We start from the raw sequence: 20,073 nt of genomic DNA, 5'->3' as shown, positions 1-20,073 counted from the left end.
CTGTATCATAAGAAGAATGTAATGGATATTTGTTAAAGTTCTTGTTAAATTGCAAGGTTTTACCAAAACAAACACCATAGCTAATTAAACAAACATTTTTAATACAGTGATAAATCAATAAGAAAACTGAACCAGATTCAGGATTGAAAATAATGTAGTCCTCCACGAAGATATCAAAGCCAGATTCTTCACCTCAACCTAAGAAGGAAAAGATGAAATTGTCAGCAATCCAAAAGAGTATCCAAGAAACACTCTTATACATAATAACATCAGTATCCAAATAGAAAAGAACATTCCAATGTGGAAAAACCACAACCAGAATCAGCTCAGAGAGAAGATTAAAGAATCATACCCTGGTCAGAGCCAACACTGAGGCAATGGCAATACCAGGTCAGACTATACTTCACTCATCATCGCATCATTGTATTTCACATCCTTATATACCTAAGAGCAGCCCATTCTTTTTTTCGCATCCAAGAAGACTTAGGTAAACCTATGAAAAAATAAAGGCTTCTATATAGTTAAGTTTCAATCAACCATAGGCTTTTAATAAATATTTTCCACTATGCTTGTTTTACAGACTCTGCTGTACAAAAAAATGCAAACTTGAAGAAGTTTTGGTTTTGAGGAGCTTTTTTGTTTTTGAAATATAGGCATGGAGAAGCATTTTTGGTTCAAAAACTTTTTTTTTTTTAATGAGTCCAAACACCATGCATGATAAAATTCCAGAGACATCTGTGAATGGATTTACAGTCTAATTCTAAAGCAAAAGCTTTAGGAAAGATCTTCGACTAAATTCCATTATAAAGTAGCCTTCTGTTCATTTAATGTAAAAATATGATTTACAATTCTGCTGCCAACAAAGATAAAAAGTATAGTCATAAAGTTTTTATATTGAAATCTTCTATCTTAAGAATGCTAAACCCCGAGAGACTATGTTTTGCCAAAGGTCCACAGCAAATTAACTGACAGTAGAGCTGAAAAAGAACAAAGGTCTGATTATCGGATTTATATTTTTTCACTACCAACTAATCTGAGGTTTAATGTCAATTTTCTTCAGGCCACGGGCAAGATAAAAGAAGCAATGCAGGGGCTCCTGGGTGGCTCAGTCAGTGGATCGTGGGACTCTTGATCTTAGGATTCTGAGTTTGAGCCCCACATTGGGTGTGGAGATTACATAAAATCTTAAAAAAAAAAAAAGGGCAATGCAAAGTCTAGGTAATTCACAACCTGAATAATCAATTTCTGAATAAGAAGGCTGACTGCATTTCATTTATTCTAAATGACACCTTCTGGTGGTATGCGATCACTGCCATGGAAAAGTACTTGGATCACCATGTCACCCCCACCCCCCAGCCTACAGTATCGAAGTTACCATCCTAGAGACAGCGCATGCTTCCTTCAGCCATCTATAAATGTCAACAGACTAAGGGGCGCCTGGGTGGCTCAGTGGGTTAAAGCCTCTACCTTCGGCTCTGGCCCTGATCCCAGCGTACCGGGATCGAGCCCAACACTGGGCTCTCTGCTCAGCAGGGAGCCTGCTTCCCTTCCTCTCTCTGCCTACTTGTGATCTGTCTGTCAAATAAATAAATAAAATCTTAAAAAAAAAAAATGTCAACAGATTGATACTCCTTAGTTTAAAACTGGCAGCTGTTGGGTCTGTGTTGGCCATTCAGCAACTAAACTCCAGTAAAAGAGAGAAATTAACAAAGCGCCTGGTTTACAGGGGTTATGCTTGAGCCTTTAGCTCATCATCCTCTACAGGTGAAGTACGTGTTAAAAATGAGGAAAGCAGAGGCTGAGAGAACTTTGTCTAAAGCATGCAACTTGGGAGCAGAGCTCCAAGTGAGCTCCCACCATACCCAGCCAGCACTCGTCCCTAATTCTCTTCCTCAGCACACTTTGCTCCATCTGGAGTGCCTCCCTCAGCCCCTGCAATCTGGAGAACGCCTCGTTACAGTTTTAAAACCTTACTCAAACGTCACCTTCTCAGTAAAGTGGTCTCCAACCCTCAATCATCCTCTCTTCTGCCTCCACAGCACTTCTCCCACCACAGAACGCATCACATCACTTACTCACCCATGCACATCCCCGTCTATCCCACCAGCCCCCTGACAGAGTTCCCAAAGAACCAGGGCAGCGTCTTACCGGCCTTTACATCCATTACTCTCAGAACGGTGTCTGGTACATAGGACGAGGGTCAATAAATGAACGTTTAATTCAGTCAATGGGCAACCCCCACCAAAACCATAAGCTCCTCGATTATAAAAGCAACAGCCCAATATATAAAGCCAACTTACCTCCAACATTGCAGGTGGGTAAGGAACATACCTCAAGCATCCCTAAGCCCTCCCTCCCCCAGCTTCTACCTCAAGGCTGTCTCCACGATGCCTGGCGCAGAACAACGAGTGCTTACATACAGTGGACCCTCGACCAAACAATGAAAATAAAGCCCAACGTTCCCAACTTCTGCAAAGACTGAGAGGAACCGTCCTTGCGGGGAAATGCGAGAAAGGCCGAAGCCAGGGCTCAAACCAAAGCCCCAGACAGGAGTCCGCAACCCGCTTCCTAAACTCCTCAAGCTCCTACGCCCTATCTCGGGAGGCCTGCAGAGACTAAGAGCAGCCGACCCTCGGCCTTTCGGTGGCCGGCTAAACCCAGTCCCCCATCCCGCTTCCCGCTTCCCGCTTCCCGCCGGCCTCAGCCTCGCCGCCGCGCGGGCGTCCCCTAGCCCAGTAAAGCCCTCACGGAGCAACCAATCCTACGGCCGCCAGTGGGTCACGTGGGACAGCCAATCGGAAGGCGAGGTGAACACCTGGGGGGGCGGAGCGGGCCGAAAGGCGGAAGCGCCTTCTGGCAGGCTCATTCCTGTGGGTTGTTCGAGTGCAGGCTAACGCGTTTCTAGGGTCTGAGTGGTTCCTACCTTCCTCCCAACTCCCTCCTTTGGACTTTGGGACGTGCCTTGCTTCACAACTGCAAAGGGCATCTGAGAGAATTGTGCCTTGGATTTCCGGGAAAAATGACCGATTCGGATAGTGATCCAGCAGGAATTACTGCGCATGTCCGATTCCCGCGGGAGGGCTCTGGTTTGGGGTGGGCAGTGGAGGGATATGTGCCTTTCGGTTCTGGAACACTCTGGCTGGCCGGGCACGTGGACGGTTCCTCAATAAGTTGGAGGTGCCCCAAGAAAAGTGCAGCCAAATATCAAAGAAATGCGCAGGGAAGACTTCCTGGGAGAGGTGGCATTTGATCTGAGTCTTGAAAGATGGGTAGATTTTTTAAAATCAGGAGATTCTGGGAGAAGGAATAATTTAACGCCTGAATTAAGTGAGAAAGCTTGGGGAACTTAAATTTAGGTAAAGTCGAAAACGTACAGTGTTTCAAAAAATTCGGTGAGTTAGAAACACCAGGAAGAAACTTGACAATGTATATGTCCTCTAGCATCAAAGACTATAAAAACCCAAAATGCCTGGGGCACAACCCAGATATTTTGGGATTGGAGCCCAGGGAATGTATTTTTAAGAGGTGCCCCATGGAGGATTCTGATTCACACCGAAGTTCGAGGACCACTATTAGTGCTAATGAAAGGGGGCGGTGGGAGATTGAGCAGACAAATCAAGACTTTGTCAAGGATGGTGGCTTACTGGCTGTGCAGATTACTCTGGAGGTAGTGGGAGATTTGAAGATTTCAAAGACAGAGGAGATCGGTGATTAGAGCTTACTTAAGAAAACTATATGCACCTGTGTTTTTAAATCCATCAAAGGAAGGGGCACCTGGGTGGCTCAGTCCTTAAGCATCTGCCTTCAGCTCAGGTCATGATCCCAGGGTTCTGGAATCAAGGCCCGCATCCCATCTGTCTCCCCGCTCTGCGAGAAGCCTTCTCCCTCTCCCACTCCCCTTGTTTGTGTTCCCTCTCTCGCTGTGTCTCTCTCTGTCAGATAAATAAAATCTTATTATCGCTTCTTGGCCTTTTGGCTAAGATCAAGTGTAAAATCTTAAAAAAAAAAGATCAAAGGAAGGCAAAGTGAAAGAAGGGGGGCTATTGCAAGTGATTGCAATGGTCTAAGTGAGAGCTAACAGCCTAAATTAGGATTGTGGCAGTAGGAATGGAGAGGTGGCCTATGAAAGGCAGGTGAGGAATGTGATGAGTGTCAGGGATAGGTAGAAGGTGTCAACGTAAATAAAGAGGAAAATTGAGGCAAGCTTAAAATTGTCAAAAAGATGAGTTTATTCAGCAATAGCAGAGGAGTTGCCATTCAAGACATGCAAACTGTAGGAAAAAATAGTGAGTTTCTTGAGGGTTTGGGGTTGACTATATATATGGGCAGGGAATGTAAGGAGAGCTCAGAGACTGTTAAAATAAAAAACAAAGGGAGGCCAGCTTTGAAAATTCACCAAGCAGACAAAACCAGTCCAGTCATACAAACAAAACTCAATCCAGCTTCTTTTGCAAGACCATCCCCACCTGGGTCATTTTTTGTTCATACCTCTGGAAACCATGAGCAAAACTTCCTAAGGCTGATATGAGATGACCCCTGACCAACTCCCTATCATTGAAGAAAATTCCAATGTCAGCTTTCCATAAACCACAAATCAATGGGAAATGAGTCTCTCAGTCCTTAAGTTTTACTTTTCTACAGGCGCATTCATTTTATATCCTTCAGTTCCATTTTAGATTACAATTCCTTCATAAAGAACATGAAGAAATAAAAGGGAAGAATGAAGAAAAATGGAGTGTCTTCTGTATCAGACCTATTGAGGATTTCCATTGTACTTTAGGGACGTGGGAGGTTAGACAGTGAAGATAATGGGTCTTTCTTTGCGTGTGCTATTTTTCTCCCTGGTTTCCTCTTCCTTCCCCCATTTCTCCCTCTCAACCTGGTACATTCTTACTTGCAGTTTCCAGCCCACATGCCACCTCATTTATGAAATCTTATTCTCACGAGCATAGTTATTGTCACTCCTCAGAACACCCAGAGCACAGAGTTCATCCGTTGTTAGCTCTCCAGTGTGGCGCTAGGGTATAGTGGCCATACATTTGCAGGCTGTTCAAAGAGTTGAATGAGCACATAGAGAACACACAACAGAGTGCTCACCTGATGTTATTATATATGTCATATTGCCATGAATTCATACATGTTTCCTGGTCTAGACTGTGAGCAGGACATGTGTCTCATTCTGGCCAACAGTAATGCTGCATGGCAGTGCTGGTAAATGAGATTTGGAATTAGAGAGATAGGGTTTCAAATCCCAGCTCTGTTACTTACTAGATGTGTAGCCTTGAGCTTTAGTTCCCGGAATTCAGTTTCTTCATTTATAAGATGGTGAAAGAATGCATGTCTTACAAGTTGCTATGAGGACAATTTGAGACAATCAAAATTGCATAGCTGGCCCAAAGAAGGCAGTCACTAGATGCCAGTTTTTATTGTGACGTGTAGCTCCAGAGCATAGCACCACATACAGAACACAGTAAGTGCTTCATAATTGCTTATCAAATGAAAAATGGACATGGTACTGCAGGCATGATCCTAAGCTCTTTAAGTACATTATCTCATCTCATTCTCACAAGAATTGTACAAAGAAGGCACTATTATGATCTCCAATTTGCACAGAAGGCATCTGACGCTTAGATTTACATAACCAATGTCTCACAAAGCTACTGAATGCTAGAGTAAGGATTTCAATATCTTTGGTGCTCAAAAACAAAACAAATAACAAACAAACAAATGGGTGCCTGGGTGGCTCAGTGGGTTAAGCCTCTGCCTTCGGCTCAGCTCATGATCTCAGGGTCCTGGGATCAAACCCTGCATCGGGCTCTCTGCTCAGCAGGGAGCCTGCTTCCCCCTCTCTCTCTTTGCCTCCCTCTCTACTTGTGATCTCTCTCTCTCTCTGTCAAATAAATAAATAAAAATCTTTAAAAAAAAACTAACTGAATAAGAGAATGAAGGTTGGGGGTCTTACCCAGAGTCAGGTAGTGGTGAGGGAGAGCCAGCATTGTTCCTCTTGCTCACTGGGCTCTCCATAGTCTTTGAACCATCTCTGTGAATGAACTGAGAATAGATGGAGGCCAGTATTTGGCAGTTTGTGTCTAGTATGTGCAAGGGCTGTAGCCTAACTACTCCTGTTGATAAACTGAAGTGCTTAGTGAATAAACACATCTTAAATAAACTGGAGGCTCTAGTGTTTAGCTGATTGGCAACAGCATGGCCAGATCACTTTCCCAAGAGCTAAGAAAAAGCATTGTCCAAGCTACTGATTTCAAATCGTTTTGTATCATGGACCTTTGCGTTGAGCTTATCAGAGTCAGGATATGAGATCCTCTCTGGCCTGATAACCTAACCATTCATATCCAGGGGGGTTAACTAGGGAAATTCAAAGAAGGAAGAGAAATTTCCTCTGCTCATCATTCACATTATCCCTCTTTCTCCCAATCTGCACTGAAAAAGGAGGAGGAGGAAGTGAAGGAGGTGAAGGAAGAAAAAGAGAGGAAGAGGAGGAAACAATCCAGTTCCTAGTTTCCTGCCCAAATAATGTTCTTTTTCTTTACTGGTTAAAAAAAAAAAAAAAGGGAGATGTTTAGATAGATTTCTGATTTTGAAGACTCCTAAGCAATCCCAAATCCCAAACTTGAAAGACATCGGAAGGAGTAGGAGCATTTGTAGTGGCAGGCCTGGCTTTGAGCCCCCGCTCTTCCCGTTATGGCCATGTAATCTCTGTTTCCATGTGGTATGCCACATTCCCAGCTTGATCCTTGGCAACCCAAAGCACATATCCAGTAAATGACAGTCATTTTTCTCTTTCTAAACAAAAGTAATATCAGAAGGATTTCAGTGTGAGAGTGAGGCTGAGAGTTAAGGCAGGTAACAGAACTAAAAGTGAGACCAAATTTGGAAGTGAAGTAAAAAAGCTGGAAGCAGGCCTTTGGAGTTCATTTTGTTGCTGTGCTGATGGTACATTATAGCATCTGTTCTGTCTCCCACCCTGGAAACTCTGTTCAGCCAAACAGGTACAAAGGGTAATGCTGGTGAAGCAGAACTTGGTAGGAACAGTAACCTCAGTTAATTTAAAAAACTAGGGACATCCAGAAGCCTACTTGAGAATGTCATGTCATTATAAACAAACTGAAACAAACACACAGGGCTGTTTGATGGTATGATTTAGAGGGAGGCAAGTATATTCGTTTCCCTTGGCTGCCAAAACAAATTACCACAAACTTGGTCGTGTAAAACAAGAGAATTCTCTTGTAGCCAGAAGTTCAACATCAGTTTCACTGGGCAGAAATCAAGGTGCTGGCAGGGCTCCCTCCAGATGCTCTAGGGAGAATCCACTTTGTACCTCTTCCAGCTTCCAGGGGCTGCTGGCATTCCTTCTCTTGTAGCCACATTGCTCGCTGGACTCTCTGTCTCTTTGGTCCCACTGCCGCCATCTCCTTTATGTATACCACATCCCCTCTGCCTCTGTCTTAGGAGAACACTGGGTTTAGGGTTCATCCAAATGATTGAAGATAATCCCCTCATTCAAGATCCTTTCTTAATCACATCTACAAAGACCTCTTTTCCTTATAAGTTAAGACTTACAAGTTCATAATCATAATCATTGGTGGCTGTTATTCAGCCAACTGCAAGAAGCTTGCTCCAATTTAAAATTTTTTTTTATTGTTAAAGATTTTATTTATTTATTTGAGAGAGAGAGAAACAGAGATAGCGAGAGAGAGCACAACCTGGGAGGGGAAAGGAGAAGCAGACTCCCCGCCGAGCGGGGAGCCTGACTAGGGGCTCAATCCCCAGACCTCAGGATCATGACCTGAGCCAAAGGCAAACACTTAATGGACTGAGTCACCCAGGCACCCCAGAAGCTTGCTCCAATTTAACTAGCATCCCCAAATGAGGTAACTCCCTCATCTGTTTATTTTTTTCATTTAATCGGGTTGTTTTAATTATAAAAACAATTGATGTTCAGTGTAGACATTTGGGAAAGACAAAAAGTTAAAGAAAAACAAAAAGGAAAGGAAAAGAAATTAGATTAAAAAAATCACGCGTAATCCTCTCACCCAGGAATAGTCAACCCCTCACCAAGGAGCATTTTTTCTAGGCTGGGTCTCGTGCCCAACAAAAAGGAAGAGCAGGAAAAGGAAGATAACGGTAGATAGGAGAGAACAAGTGATTTGGAGAGCAATGGAATATGCTGGCAATTCTCATAACGGATATGTACAGGACAGCCTAATTTAAAATAAATGTAGAACTACGGAATGAAGAAATGATGTCAGCTGGGGCAGGAGATGCCTGTATGCGGATTGGCAGACACGACACTGTTCTTTAGAGGGGGGAAGTTTAGCTTTGGCCCCTCACTTGAAAACCCCTGAATGTGTCCATTACCACTTCATTCACTCCCAGAGGTCAGAGCCTGGCTTGCTAATCTGCCCTGTCATAGGCTTTTCTCGAGTCCTTATCAGCCTTCCTCAGTGGGTCAATGTTATGAAGACCAGGGGAGTCTGGCAGAGTTCCTGCTCCTCCCAGGCTGATATCAAAGGGCAGCAGGAGCTGTGACAGAAGGCAAATATTCAGACCAGAGCCAGATGAGGCACTGAAACAACAAGAGGAAAAGCAAGAGCAACAGGTAAAAAATAATAATATATTTTTTTTTAAATCTCATCCTTCTCATCTTGGGGGTAATTTTTGTCTGAGAACACAAAGGGCTTAGTAAAAGAGTAGCTAACTTGTAAACTGGTGAAGGACAGCGAGTGAGTAATTTGGGAAAGTGTAGAAAGGATGTTCTTATGAAACTAGAATCTGGAAAACTTTGTATCTATCATAGTCGTTATTGGCACCCAAGCAACATCCATGAGACTTGGCAGTCCAGAGAGTATAGGTCTGCTAGTTCAAAAGCAATTGATTTGTTCTGTGGGACCCAGCCAGTGGAAGTTATAGGAAAACAAATTACAGCTGAAAAATCAGGAAGCCATTTCTTTTTTTTTTTTTAAGATTTTATTTATTTATTTGACAGACAGAGATCACAAGTAGGCAAAGAGGCAGGCTGAGAGCGAGGCAGAGGAAGGCTTCCTGCTGAGCAGAGAGCCTGATTTGGGGCTCTATCCCAGGACCCTGGGATCATGACCTGAGCTGAAGGCAGAGGCTTTACCCACTGAGCCACCCAGGCGCCCCATAGGAAGCCATTTCTAACACAACTGTCAGAAAATAGAAGGGTCTAATCTGAGAAGCAGCAAGTTACTGATGGCTGGAGGTGTTCAAGCAGTTGCTGGAAAGCAATTCGTTGGGAGTTGGGAATATCATAGAGAGGACTTAAGAATCAGACAAAAGGGGGGCCCTGGCTGGCTCAGTTGAAGGAGTATGTGACTCTTTATCTCAGGGTCATGAGTTCAAGCCCCATGTTGGGTATAGAAATTACTTTAAATAATTTTTTTTTAAATCAGATAAATGGTTAGGCTGGAAGATCTTTAAAGTTCCTCCAATACTTCTGTGATTCTATTATGTGAACAGAATGTTATCAGAAATTTCTCTAAGAGCCATACTTTTTACATTTACCTCCAGAAGATGCTCCTGGATGAAAAAACAATTCATCAGGTTAATTCTGGTTTGCCTGGAGGAAGTGAGAAGGCAACCAAGAGCAAACTAATGGCAGAGGAGGGTAGCCATCCTGCAGGATGCCCGATTTTTCCCCCTTGGTGGGCATAAACAACACCCACATGGCCTCTGCTTGGTGAAGATCACACAGAAGAAATGGCTTTCTTTTCCTAGAGGAAGAATTTTCATCTGGGTTAGTAAATATTTTGTTTTGCAATTAACAAAAAGCTCAGGGTGTTGTTTCTGAAACATTTGCTGCAGAGCCCTGATTTCAGTTTGGGTGGCTCTTCTCTGGTCTGTGAAGCAAAAAGGAGATTGACTTAATGACTATGTCCCAAAGGCTCAGGTGTCTTCCAAGCCTCAGAGGTTCCCACGGCACAGGGCAGAACTATTGAGGAGGGAAAGAATACTCCTGATCCTACCTCACACTCTGTATGGAGAGATGTATTGAAGAAATGTATTTTTAGAAGAAGCTTTGAGGAGCTACACTGATTTCTGCCTTTGGTATCAATAGACATTCTTTCAGGAGTAGAATTTTTTAAATGTATAAAATAGGACCTAAAGAATACCAAGTTTTATATTTGTTTTTATAGCAAGATCTTCTACATCACATATGTCCCAGGACTATTCTCCTTTAGTTCTCTATTGCCTTCCTTCCTTTCTCCTTTGAATTATAAATAAGAGCATCTTCTAGTTTTAACCTCTGTTTCTGCATATTTTCTAAAAACTTGCTTTGGCTCCTGTGCCAACCCAAGCCCTTTAGATCTGGGCTCACTGTTGATGCTTTCTGATTCTAAATGAAAAACAACTAAAAACTTCAGCAATGTAATTTTTCTTTGATGGCAAAATATTAAGCATTCATCTTCATCTATGCCCGTTCATGCTGGAAAGGCTCAGGGTCTTGGCAAAGTTGTTAGAGACCAGTAATATCAAAGATTATTTCTAATATTAAAATGGATCTCCAAAAATGTATGACTTTGAAGAAAATATTGTAATTGCTGGGATTCTTGTTAATGTAGAAACAATGTTTCTGTCCAGGTTATTTACTGGAACCTCCTTCTGTTAACTGTTTGGAGCGCTGAGGGGCCGATGGGATGGCCAGCCTCCAGACCGACATGGAAATGCTCTATCCCGAGACAGTTGTACACGTGGGCAGGGTGACTTTTGGAGAAGAGAACAGGAAGAAGATGACCAATGGCTATCTGAAAAGAACTGAGAATAAGAAAATCATCCAGGCCACGTGTGCCCTGTTAAATTCTGGAGGGGGTATGATCAAAGCGGAGATTGATGATAAAACCTACAGTTACCAATGCCACGGGCTGGGACAGGATCTGGAAACTTCTTTCCAAAAGCTCCTTCCTTCCGGTTCACAAAAATACCTTGACTATATGCAACAGGGGCACAATCTCTTGATTTTTGTGAAGTCCTGGAGCCCAGATGTTTTCAGCCTCCCCCTCCGGATTTGCAGCTTGCGCTCCAATCTCTACCAGAGAGCTGTGACCTCCACAGTCAACCTGAATGCGGTCAGTTCCCTGGAGCTCCTCAGAGAGAAGCAGTCTAGAGCCCAAAGAGGGAGACCACAGGTGAAGGAGCTCAGTTCTCAGAAAGTTCCCAACAGAGACATTCAGGAAGAGGAAGACATGAGGACATCTGCCTCAGAGTTGTTTCAAAAGGACAAACTCATGTATAAGGAGAAACTCAATTTTACTGAGTCAACCCATGTGGAGTTTAAAAGGTTCACCACCAAAAAGATCATTCCCCGGATTAAAGAAATGCTGCCTCATTATATTTCTGCATTTGCCAACACCCTCGGGGGATACCTCATTTTTGGGGTAGATGATAAGAGCAAAGAAGTATTTGGATGTAAGAAAGAAAAAGTGAACCCTGACTTACTAAAAAAAGAAATAGAGAACTGTGTAGAAAAGTTGCCAACGTTCCACTTCTGCCGTGAGAAGCCACAGGTGCATTTCACTACCAAAATCTTGAATGTGTACCAGAAAGACGTCCTGTACGGCTACGTCTGTGCGATTCAAATAGAGGCCTTCTGCTGTGTTGTATTCTCAGAGACCCCGGATTGCTGGATCATGAAGGATAATTCTGTCACAAGGCTGACGGCGGAGCACTGGGTGGCCATGATGCTGGCTGTTGAGTCAGGTAAAACAGAAGGGAAGTTGTAATCCTGTCCGCGGGGAGGAGCCCCTTCTGTGTCTTCTGTGGCTGTTCCATCAGGTGTTTTAGTTGAAGCATAGAAAGCTATTTTGCTTGCAAATATTCTCCCATTACAGGGTTTTAAAAAATATATATATTTTCAGTTCCAGGGTGCCTGGCTGGCTCAGTCGGTGGAGCATGCAACCCTTGATCTTGGGGGCGTGAGTTTGAGCCCCATGTTGGCTGTAGAGATTACTTTAAAATAAAATCTTAGAGAAATATATTTTTCAAGTTCCAAAGACTCAGAATATGAACCTTTGAGGTCAAGAAATGCTTGGATGTTAGTCCACTTTGGGAAAGTTATCTCATCAGCCATGAATTAGTGAAAGTTCCCTCTTATGCACGGTAACTGCCTATTAAAAGAATTTTGCAGGCTGATATCCCTAGTCAAAACGTGCACTGACAGTGTCACTCTAAAGATGGTATTTGAGAGAAACGCTGTTTAAGGATGAATCTGCTAATTCTTTCAAGGGAAGCTTGTTGACAAACTTGCATGGTTGCTGTAACATTAGGAACTAACACCTTTAACCAGCAGGCTTGGGATACCAACAGATGGCAGGGGGAACCATGCAAAAAGGAGATGCTAGGCGGATCTGGTGGTGGGGGAGGTCGACTTCCAGTGGTTTCACTTCCTTTTTGGTTTGGCTGGGAAACAGCCCTGGTGATTTCTAATCAATCCGTAAAGGACCTACTGACTGAAAAAAGCTTATCAGTTTGCCTTCATGGTCAATATGTTTCCAATTTGATAAAAGAAGCTGGGATCAAGACTTGAGTGATTTTGCTGGATCATCCTCTCGTCCCAAGTTTGAGTTTACTTTTCTCATATATACACACACCCCAAATTAGAGATCCTGCCACTTTCTGTTCCATCTAAACCTTGAATGGGGGGCTTAAACACATTATAAAAACATAAAAAAAATACTGTGCTTAACTTTTTCTGATCTCCCCCCCCCACCCCCGCCTTTCCTCTTAGGGTTGAAGCAGAATCAGAATATCAAGAGTTAGAAGAAAATGTAGGGGTCATCAGCTCACTTTGGCACAGGAGAGAGGACAAATGACTTGCTCAAGATGAGTCACACAGTGACTTTGAAGATGGGTGACACCACTGGAGTCCCCAGGCTTCTGTCCCTAATATATGTGAACTGTTTGAGGCATAGAAGGTGTGAGAGAGGCTCAGGCACGATGCACAGCAGATGTCAACAGCAGTACGAGAAATAGAAACGATTTTCTGGGGCACCTAGGTGGAGTCGGTTAAGCATCTGACCTGATTTCGGCTCAGGTCAAGATCTCAGCGTCATGAGACTGAGTGAGCCTCAGTGCTGGGTGTGAAGCCTGCTTAAGATTCTCTCCTTTTTCCCCATTTAACCTCCCTCCCTCTCTCCCCCCCTTTAAAAAAAAAAAAAGAAAGAAAAGAAAAGCGTTTTCTTTTTGATCTGAAACAACTTGCCATTATTTGTTTAGCAACTGCCAGTTTGACCACTGACTCCAGCTTTCCCCTGTGCGCCCCAGTTCCAACAGCACTGGGAAGTCCATCATCTCCCATGAAAGTCCTAGAATTTAAGAGACCTCTACAACAACGTCTGTTTCCAGGTATTCCTTCTTGATTTCCACTGAAACGACTGTTTTCTAAAATTGAGTTGGGGGGGCGCCTGATTGGCTCTGTCAGTCTAGTGTGTGACTGGATCTCCGGGTTGTATTTGAGCCCTACAACGGGCATAGAGTTGACTAAAGAAAAAAAGAAAAAAAAGAAAAAGAAAAAATTAAGTTGGGAGGAATTGGTAGTAATTAGTCCAAGGCTTTCTCCTTAGAGGAGGTCAAATGTAGGATTCAGCAGATGTAATGGTCCTGAAACAATAAACATGATGACCCTTGCTTCTTAGTTGTTGTATCCACACTACATTTTTGGGTGCTTTAGAGTTTCCCGTCACATATGGTTTTGTGTTCCAAATTTGAGAGAATTTAGTCTAAATTCCTTAAGTCTATACCACAGGAGAACTGCCCCCTGGCTTTCCAATAAGAAGATGGTGAGCCATTGGGTCACCTGGCTACATCCTAAAGCAGGGCTTCTCAATCTGGAGACTACTGACAGTCGGGCTGGATAATTCCTTGTTGAGAGGGGCTGCCCCATGAACTGTTGGACGTTTAGCAGCATTCCTGCCCTCTACCCACTATAGATGCCTGTACCCCTGCCCTAGCCATGACAAAAAATATTCTAGATGTTGTCAGAGGCCCCCCGGGGGCAAAATTGCCACAGGTTAACAATCAATGTCCTGAAGGCAAGTTCTTACTTCCCTGAAGCATCAGGTACATACACACACACACACACACAGAGAGAGAGAGAGAGAAACCTGTAGCAGGAGGGAATACCTTCCTAGCAATAGCAGGCCACTTCCGGTTGAGGAGGGAATGCCAGCAGACTTTTCTGTGAGGACTCCTCCTTGTCGCCTTCCCCTACACAAGCTGCCAGAAATAGGAACTTTAGAGTCCTGGCCTGTGAAGAGAGGGGGTGCTTTCTTTTAAAAAAATATGAATTAATTTTTAATTTTAATTCCAGTATAGTTAACATACAATGTTATATTAGTTTCAGGTGTACAATACAGTGATTCAGCATTTCCATTTACTACCTGGTGCTCATCAAGATAAGTGTCCTCTTAATCCCCTTCACCTAATTTATCCACCTCCCCCAACCTGCCTCCTCTCTGGTAACCATCTGATTGTTCTCTGTAGTTAAGAGTCTATTTTGGGGGTTGTGTCCTTTTCCCGCTTTGTTCATTTGTTTTGTTTCTTAAATACTGCATATGAGTGAAATCATATGGTATTTGTCTTTCTCAGACTTATCTCACTAGAGATAAGTCTCTAGATCCATCCGTGTCATTGCAAATGGCAAGATTTCATTCTTTTTATGGCTGGATAATGTATTATATACCACATCCTCTTTATCCATTCATCTATTGATGGACACTTGGCTGTTTCCATAATCTGGCTATTGTAAGTAATGCTGCAATAAACATAGGGGTGCCCATATCCCTTCCTATTAGCGTTTTCATATTCTTCAGATAAGTACCCAGCTCTGGGATTAGTGGATCTTTCTAGATAGGTCTCCCAAGGCAAGGGAAACAAAAGCAAAACCAAATCATTGGGACTACATCAAAATAAAGAGGGGGTGCTTTCTTTGCACCCAAGGAAACCCATAGTTCCATGGCTAGATTCATTTCTTCCTCTGATGTTGCAGGAATACTTACAATATGCTTTTGTAAATCTTAATTAGTAACTTCTATTTCTTGCATTTTCAGTGACACGGGAAGAGATACAGTTTAAACCAGAATCCCTCTGTAAGAAGCTCTTCTCAGATCATAAAGGACTCAAGGAATTAATGAAGACACAGATATATCCTTGTTCTCAAGGGATTGTGGTATTTTCTAGAAGCTGGGCTAGTGATGTTGGCCTAAGGAAGGAGCAGGATGTCCTGTGTGATGCTCTCCTAATAGCAGTGAACAGTTCACTGATACTCTATACGATCGTAATAAATCCTGGTTGGAATGGAGGGCTTGAGTATGTCCGAAATACTGCTCATCAGTTAAAGCAGAAACTAGGAACTGTTGGTGGTTACACAGGGAAAGTGTGTGTTATCCCGAGGCTGCTGTACCTGTCCAGCACACAGCATGGCCCTGATGAAATCCCCGTGCACTATCCCACATCCTACAGGCTTGCCACCAAGGATGACATGGAAGACTTGTTGCAGGCCCTTATCGTAGTCTCACTGTGTTCTAGATCCCTTCTGAGTGACCAGCTGGGCTGTGAATTTTTCAGCTTGCTCATAGAGGAGCAGTGTGAGTGGCTTTCAGAAAGCCTTCAGGAGACACGAGAATTGTTCATCCACTGCTTTCCAGGAACCAGGAAGACAGCCCTGGCCATAAAGATCGTGGAGAAAATTAAGGATTTGTTCCAGTGCAAACCTAAAGAGATCCTTTATGTTTGCGAAAGTGACTCCTTAAAGGATTATGTGATGTAAGAGTTCCACTAACTCTTGGTTAAAATAAACACTTTAAGTCAGTCTTTTCCCCAGGATCACCAAAGTTTAATTTGTGTTTTTAGTTTTAAGACTTTGCAGTGCCTTAGCTGCCCAAACTATAGACTCATTTCCAAATGATCAGGTAGTTGAGCTACAGATGGGTACTTTGCAATGCTCGGGCTTAGACATCCCATTACAAATTAGCCAACTATACATCGCTTTACATTTTTCTAGCTAGTAACATCCCTCACCCTTACAATATCTAGCCTTAGCTTTAAGAAAAGAAGAAATAAACTTACCTTGTTTTATATATACTTTTTGCCTGATACTTAATGCTTTAAAATCATAGAATATTTTAATTCATTAGGCATGATACCTAACAGGAACTTAAATTTAAACACCATTTGATTTTGTTTATAAAATATTTTCAATCGTTTGACTTCTTCTGAACCAACAATTTCAGAAAACGTGAAAATCTGCCTCTGATTTAAATCTTTACCTTTCAATTTAGTGAAAGAAATCAGTTATTATACAATCCAACAAATGAGGGCAAACTCATTGTAATTTTTGATTTGGTTTACTTATTTATTCAATACATATTTTTTGGGCACCACCTATATGCTAGGAATGTGTACATTTAGGGTTAGTGGGTGAAAGACATATTGAAGACCAGGCCATAAAGCCTAATAAAGGAGACAAAGGAAAAAAATAAGATAATAAAAAAAAATGTGAGTGTTGTGCAATTAGTATGATAATAAAGATATGTTTATCTTTTTTTTTAAGTTTTTATTTATTTATTTGACAGGGAGAGAGAGGGAAAGTAGGAGTGGGAGAAGCAGGCTCCCCACTGAGCAGGGCGCCTGATGCAGAACTTGATCCCAGGACCCTGGGACTCGATCCCAGGACCCTGGACTATGACCTGAGCTGAAGGCAGACGCTCACCAACGGAGCCACCCAGGTGCCCAAGATATGCTTATCTTAACTTAGGCTGGAGATTAGTCAATAAATAGTCCCCAGAGAAGGGGATCCTTGGGCAAACTCTTAAGAAGTCAGTAGAAGTGGATAGAATGAGGGCTTTTAAAGCAAAGGGCACACAGCAAATGCAGAGGCACATGAGCGAATCAGAACTGTGGGTCTGACTGGGCCATTGAGGGAGTGGGGAAGGGGCAGGTGAGGAAGTTGGAAAGGAGGTAGATGCCAAATTATGGAGGATCCTCATAAACCGAGCTAAGGGCTATGCAAGAGACAAATCCAGCAAGTATCTATTGAACCCCTAGGATGAGGGGACTAACAACAGTGCTTTTCTTCAAGAAGTCTACACAGTCCAAACTGGTAGAGAACATGAGTAGCTGTGATTCAAGGCATAGGGAGTAAAACCCCAAGGACTGTATATGTAAATCAGGAAATCTGTAGGAATGAGTGATATTCCTTGGATCCAAATTAGAGGAGGCAAGAAACAACCAATTCATGTAGCCAAGTTATATAAATATAGAATTTTTTAAAACAAACTGGGTTATATACATTTATAAATTTATATATATTTATAATACAGATATATATTAAACTTGGTTGTATCTTGCTTCCTCTAATATACTGAAACATACCATAAAGGAAAATTGAGCTAAGGAAACACAGTAGCAGTTCCAGAGAGGCATAGCCCTGCAGATTTGTAACCCTACTTGACATGTCACAGAACTCAAGAACCTCCTGATATTTTCCTTACCAAAATCTAGAGAGGCTTTGGTTTTGTACTATAAGTAAGTGGGGGAAATAGGACTTGCTTTAAAGGAATTTGTACTAGCTCATATCTCTTTTGCACATAAAATTCTGTCTCTAGGGACATGTTCTCCAGCTCTAAAAAGGACAGAAATTTAAGTAATGGTAGTAACAGGCATAAATTACTTTTGAGATTTCCTCTCCATGTAATAGGCTTATCTTCAGAGATTGCCAAGCTGCAGAAAGAGACTAGTAATAGAAATAAAATCTCCTACCTGGGTTCATTTCAAAAAGTTTCCCATGCAGATTTAGTTAGATAACCTCAAAGAGTAAGGTTTGCAATTATATATTATTCTGTCTGTCAGGTCACTTTTAAGTATTGAGGGTTTTATTGTGTTCAAGCTACCCCAGAATCAGAGAGTCAGACTCTAGGTGAGAACTAGCCTCTCATTCCAGTCTGCTTAGTAATGAACACAGGGCATTCTCTTGCTTTATATGCCTGAAACCTTATTTTCTCTTGCATCCTTACAGCCAACAAACCACCTGCCACGCTGTGACCCGGAAGACCTTCTTACAGGGGGAGTTCCTAAAGATTAAACACATAGTGATGGATGAGACTGAGAATTTCTGCAGCAAATATGGAGACTGGTACCTGAAGGCCAGGAGCATCACCCATCCAAAGGTGAGGGGAGCTGGAAGTGAAAACCTTCATCGTGGAATTCTCTGGATTTTTCTGGACCCTTTCCAAGTCCGTCATGCGGATATTAATGGCCTTCCCCCTCCATCTGCTCAGTTTCCTCGAAAAACAATCACCAACGGGATCCACTGTGCTCTCGAAATAGCAATGGTCATGAAGGAAGAAATGAAGAGAATCGAAGCCAATCCGCCCTCCGGCATGTCCCCAGACACACTGTCATTGTTCAGGGAAGCTGCCTACGAGGAAGCAGCACGTGCCCAGGCTCTGCCTGGGGTGTGTGAGACAGAGGCTAATCTGACTATGGAACAGATTGTGAAGCGGGTGGCAGAAAGGTGTCACGACCTGTTCCAGTGTGGCTATCGGCACAAAGACATTGCGATTCTGTGCAGGAAAGGGGAGGACAGAGGACGCTACGAGCCCGCACTGCTGAAAGCAATGGAATTATTTGAAACCTGTGGAGCAACCAAGGTTGTGTTCAGCCAGGCCTCCGGGGTTTGGGGCGGTCACATCATTTTAGACAGCATTCAGCAGTTTTCAGGCCTGGAGAGGAATATTGTATTTGGGCTTAGTCCAGAATGCGCCCTGTCCGAAGAAGCTCATAAGCTCTACTTTGCTTCACGAGCCATTAAACACCTCTATCTGTTCTATGAAAAGAGGGCCGCTTTCTGAAAATTATTTTCACAATACAGGCAGCCAGAAAGAGGAGAGTCCCTTCTCCCAGGCAGGTGGCAACAAATCCTTCTCACGTATTATCAGTGAGGAGATTGAGGCACAGTAAATATGGCATGGAGCCACAGAAATATCTCTAGGGATTGACCCTTCCCCTCCATGTGCTGTCATTGTCCTCTTCCCCGTCCACATCACCTCCTGCCTGTACAGTCATAGAAGACTGTTGATTGGTCCCTTGCCTCTGGTTTTCCTAGTCTGGTCCATCTTTCAGGGACCAGAGGTTGTCCTAAATAGAGAACAGAGTGTGTGACATCCCCTGCCAATGTATCTGCAGTGAGTCCCTGAAGTCTTTAAGCCAAACCAATTTCCAGGTCTTTCCATGCTGTACCCTGACTTACTCTCCTAATGTAGCCTTTGTTCTATGTCCTCTCCCAATATGTCTAAGGCACCCCAGCCTCGCTGGCCTATGCTGGGAGTGGGAGGTAGGATGCCCTCTAGGCTCCTAACTTTGACTGGGTCTCTCAAGGGCAACACCTTGGTCAGACCTCCTACTGGCTATGGGTCTCAAGCTTTATGCGTCCAGAACTTGATTTCCTCTTTTCGCTAAGTAGGGATTAGTCTCTTGGGAGTGGTATTATGCTAATCAAACTCACAAAAGACCAGTGCACTCACTCACTCGGTCAATTCACAATGAGGACTGTAGTAATATATGGGCCGGATACTTTAGCTTATCTATTCTATAGTCTATTCAATAGTAACATACGAGGCCAAATTATATAAGCATAGCTTTGCAGCAATGGTAATCTCATCCAAATGTATGAAGACTCCAAGCATTGTCAGACTATTGCAATCATCTCTAAAATAGGAATATTTTGGGGGCGCCTGGGTGGCTCAGTGGGTTAAGCCTCTGCCTTCAGCTCAGGTCATGATCCCAGGGTCCTGGGATCGAGTCCTCCATCAGGCTTTCTGCTTGGCAGGGAGCCTGCTTCCTCCTCCTCTCTCTGCCTGCCTCTCTGCCTACTTGTGATCTCTCTCTGTCAAATAAATAAACAAAATCTTAAAAATAAATAAATAAATAAATAAATAAATAAAATAGGGATATTTCCACCACAAGGATTAGACAGGTCCAGTTTACAAAATAAAGCAAATTTAGAATGCTGAGGGTGGCTAGGTAGTCCATATCCTCTGC

At 43.0% G+C, this 20,073-nt stretch overlaps 1 protein-coding gene, 1 long non-coding RNA gene and 1 other non-coding gene across 5 annotated transcripts; 1 reads left to right on the top strand and 2 right to left on the bottom strand.

Moving 5' to 3' along the window:
- Nucleotides 1-79: 79 nt before the first annotated feature.
- Nucleotides 80-2,683, bottom strand: LOC116858448. Its single transcript, XR_004380915.1, has 2 exons — nucleotides 2,301-2,683; nucleotides 80-192 (listed from the first exon to the last, which is right to left on the bottom strand). It is a non-coding gene; the product is annotated as an uncharacterized LOC116858448 (long non-coding RNA).
- LOC116858516 lies at nucleotides 323-419 on the bottom strand. The gene has a single exon (XR_004380934.1). It is a non-coding gene; the product is annotated as a Z30 small nucleolar RNA (small nucleolar RNA).
- A 5,796-nt stretch (nucleotides 2,684-8,479) lies between the features above and the next one.
- On the top strand, nucleotides 8,480-19,511 carry LOC116858474 (protein SLFN14-like). Of its 3 annotated transcripts, none has more exons than XM_032843277.1 (7): nucleotides 8,480-8,617; nucleotides 9,550-9,775; nucleotides 10,621-10,848; nucleotides 11,647-11,736; nucleotides 13,252-13,380; nucleotides 15,084-15,798; nucleotides 18,050-19,511. In XM_032843277.1, the coding sequence occupies exons 3-7, from the start codon at nucleotides 10,677-10,679 to the stop codon at nucleotides 18,882-18,884; spliced, it is 1,941 nt and encodes a 646-aa protein (XP_032699168.1). In that variant the 5' UTR covers nucleotides 8,480-8,617; nucleotides 9,550-9,775; nucleotides 10,621-10,676; the 3' UTR covers nucleotides 18,885-19,511. The 3 variants fall into 3 exon arrangements, with proteins under 3 accessions (XP_032699168.1, XP_032699167.1, XP_032699166.1); XM_032843276.1 differs by having other exon boundaries at nucleotides 10,621-11,736; nucleotides 18,050-18,200; nucleotides 18,312-19,511; XM_032843275.1 differs by having other exon boundaries at nucleotides 10,621-11,736.
- The last annotated feature ends 562 nt before the right edge of the window (nucleotides 19,512-20,073 follow it).

This window comes from Lontra canadensis, unplaced genomic scaffold, assembly GCF_010015895.1.
Source record: "Lontra canadensis isolate GAN:19392208 unplaced genomic scaffold, GSC_riverotter_1.0 scaffold137, whole genome shotgun sequence".
NCBI lineage: Eukaryota > Metazoa > Chordata > Mammalia > Carnivora > Mustelidae > Lontra > Lontra canadensis.
Note: the sequence above shows the minus strand (reverse complement) of the source record. Positions and strands in the feature narration are given on the sequence as shown.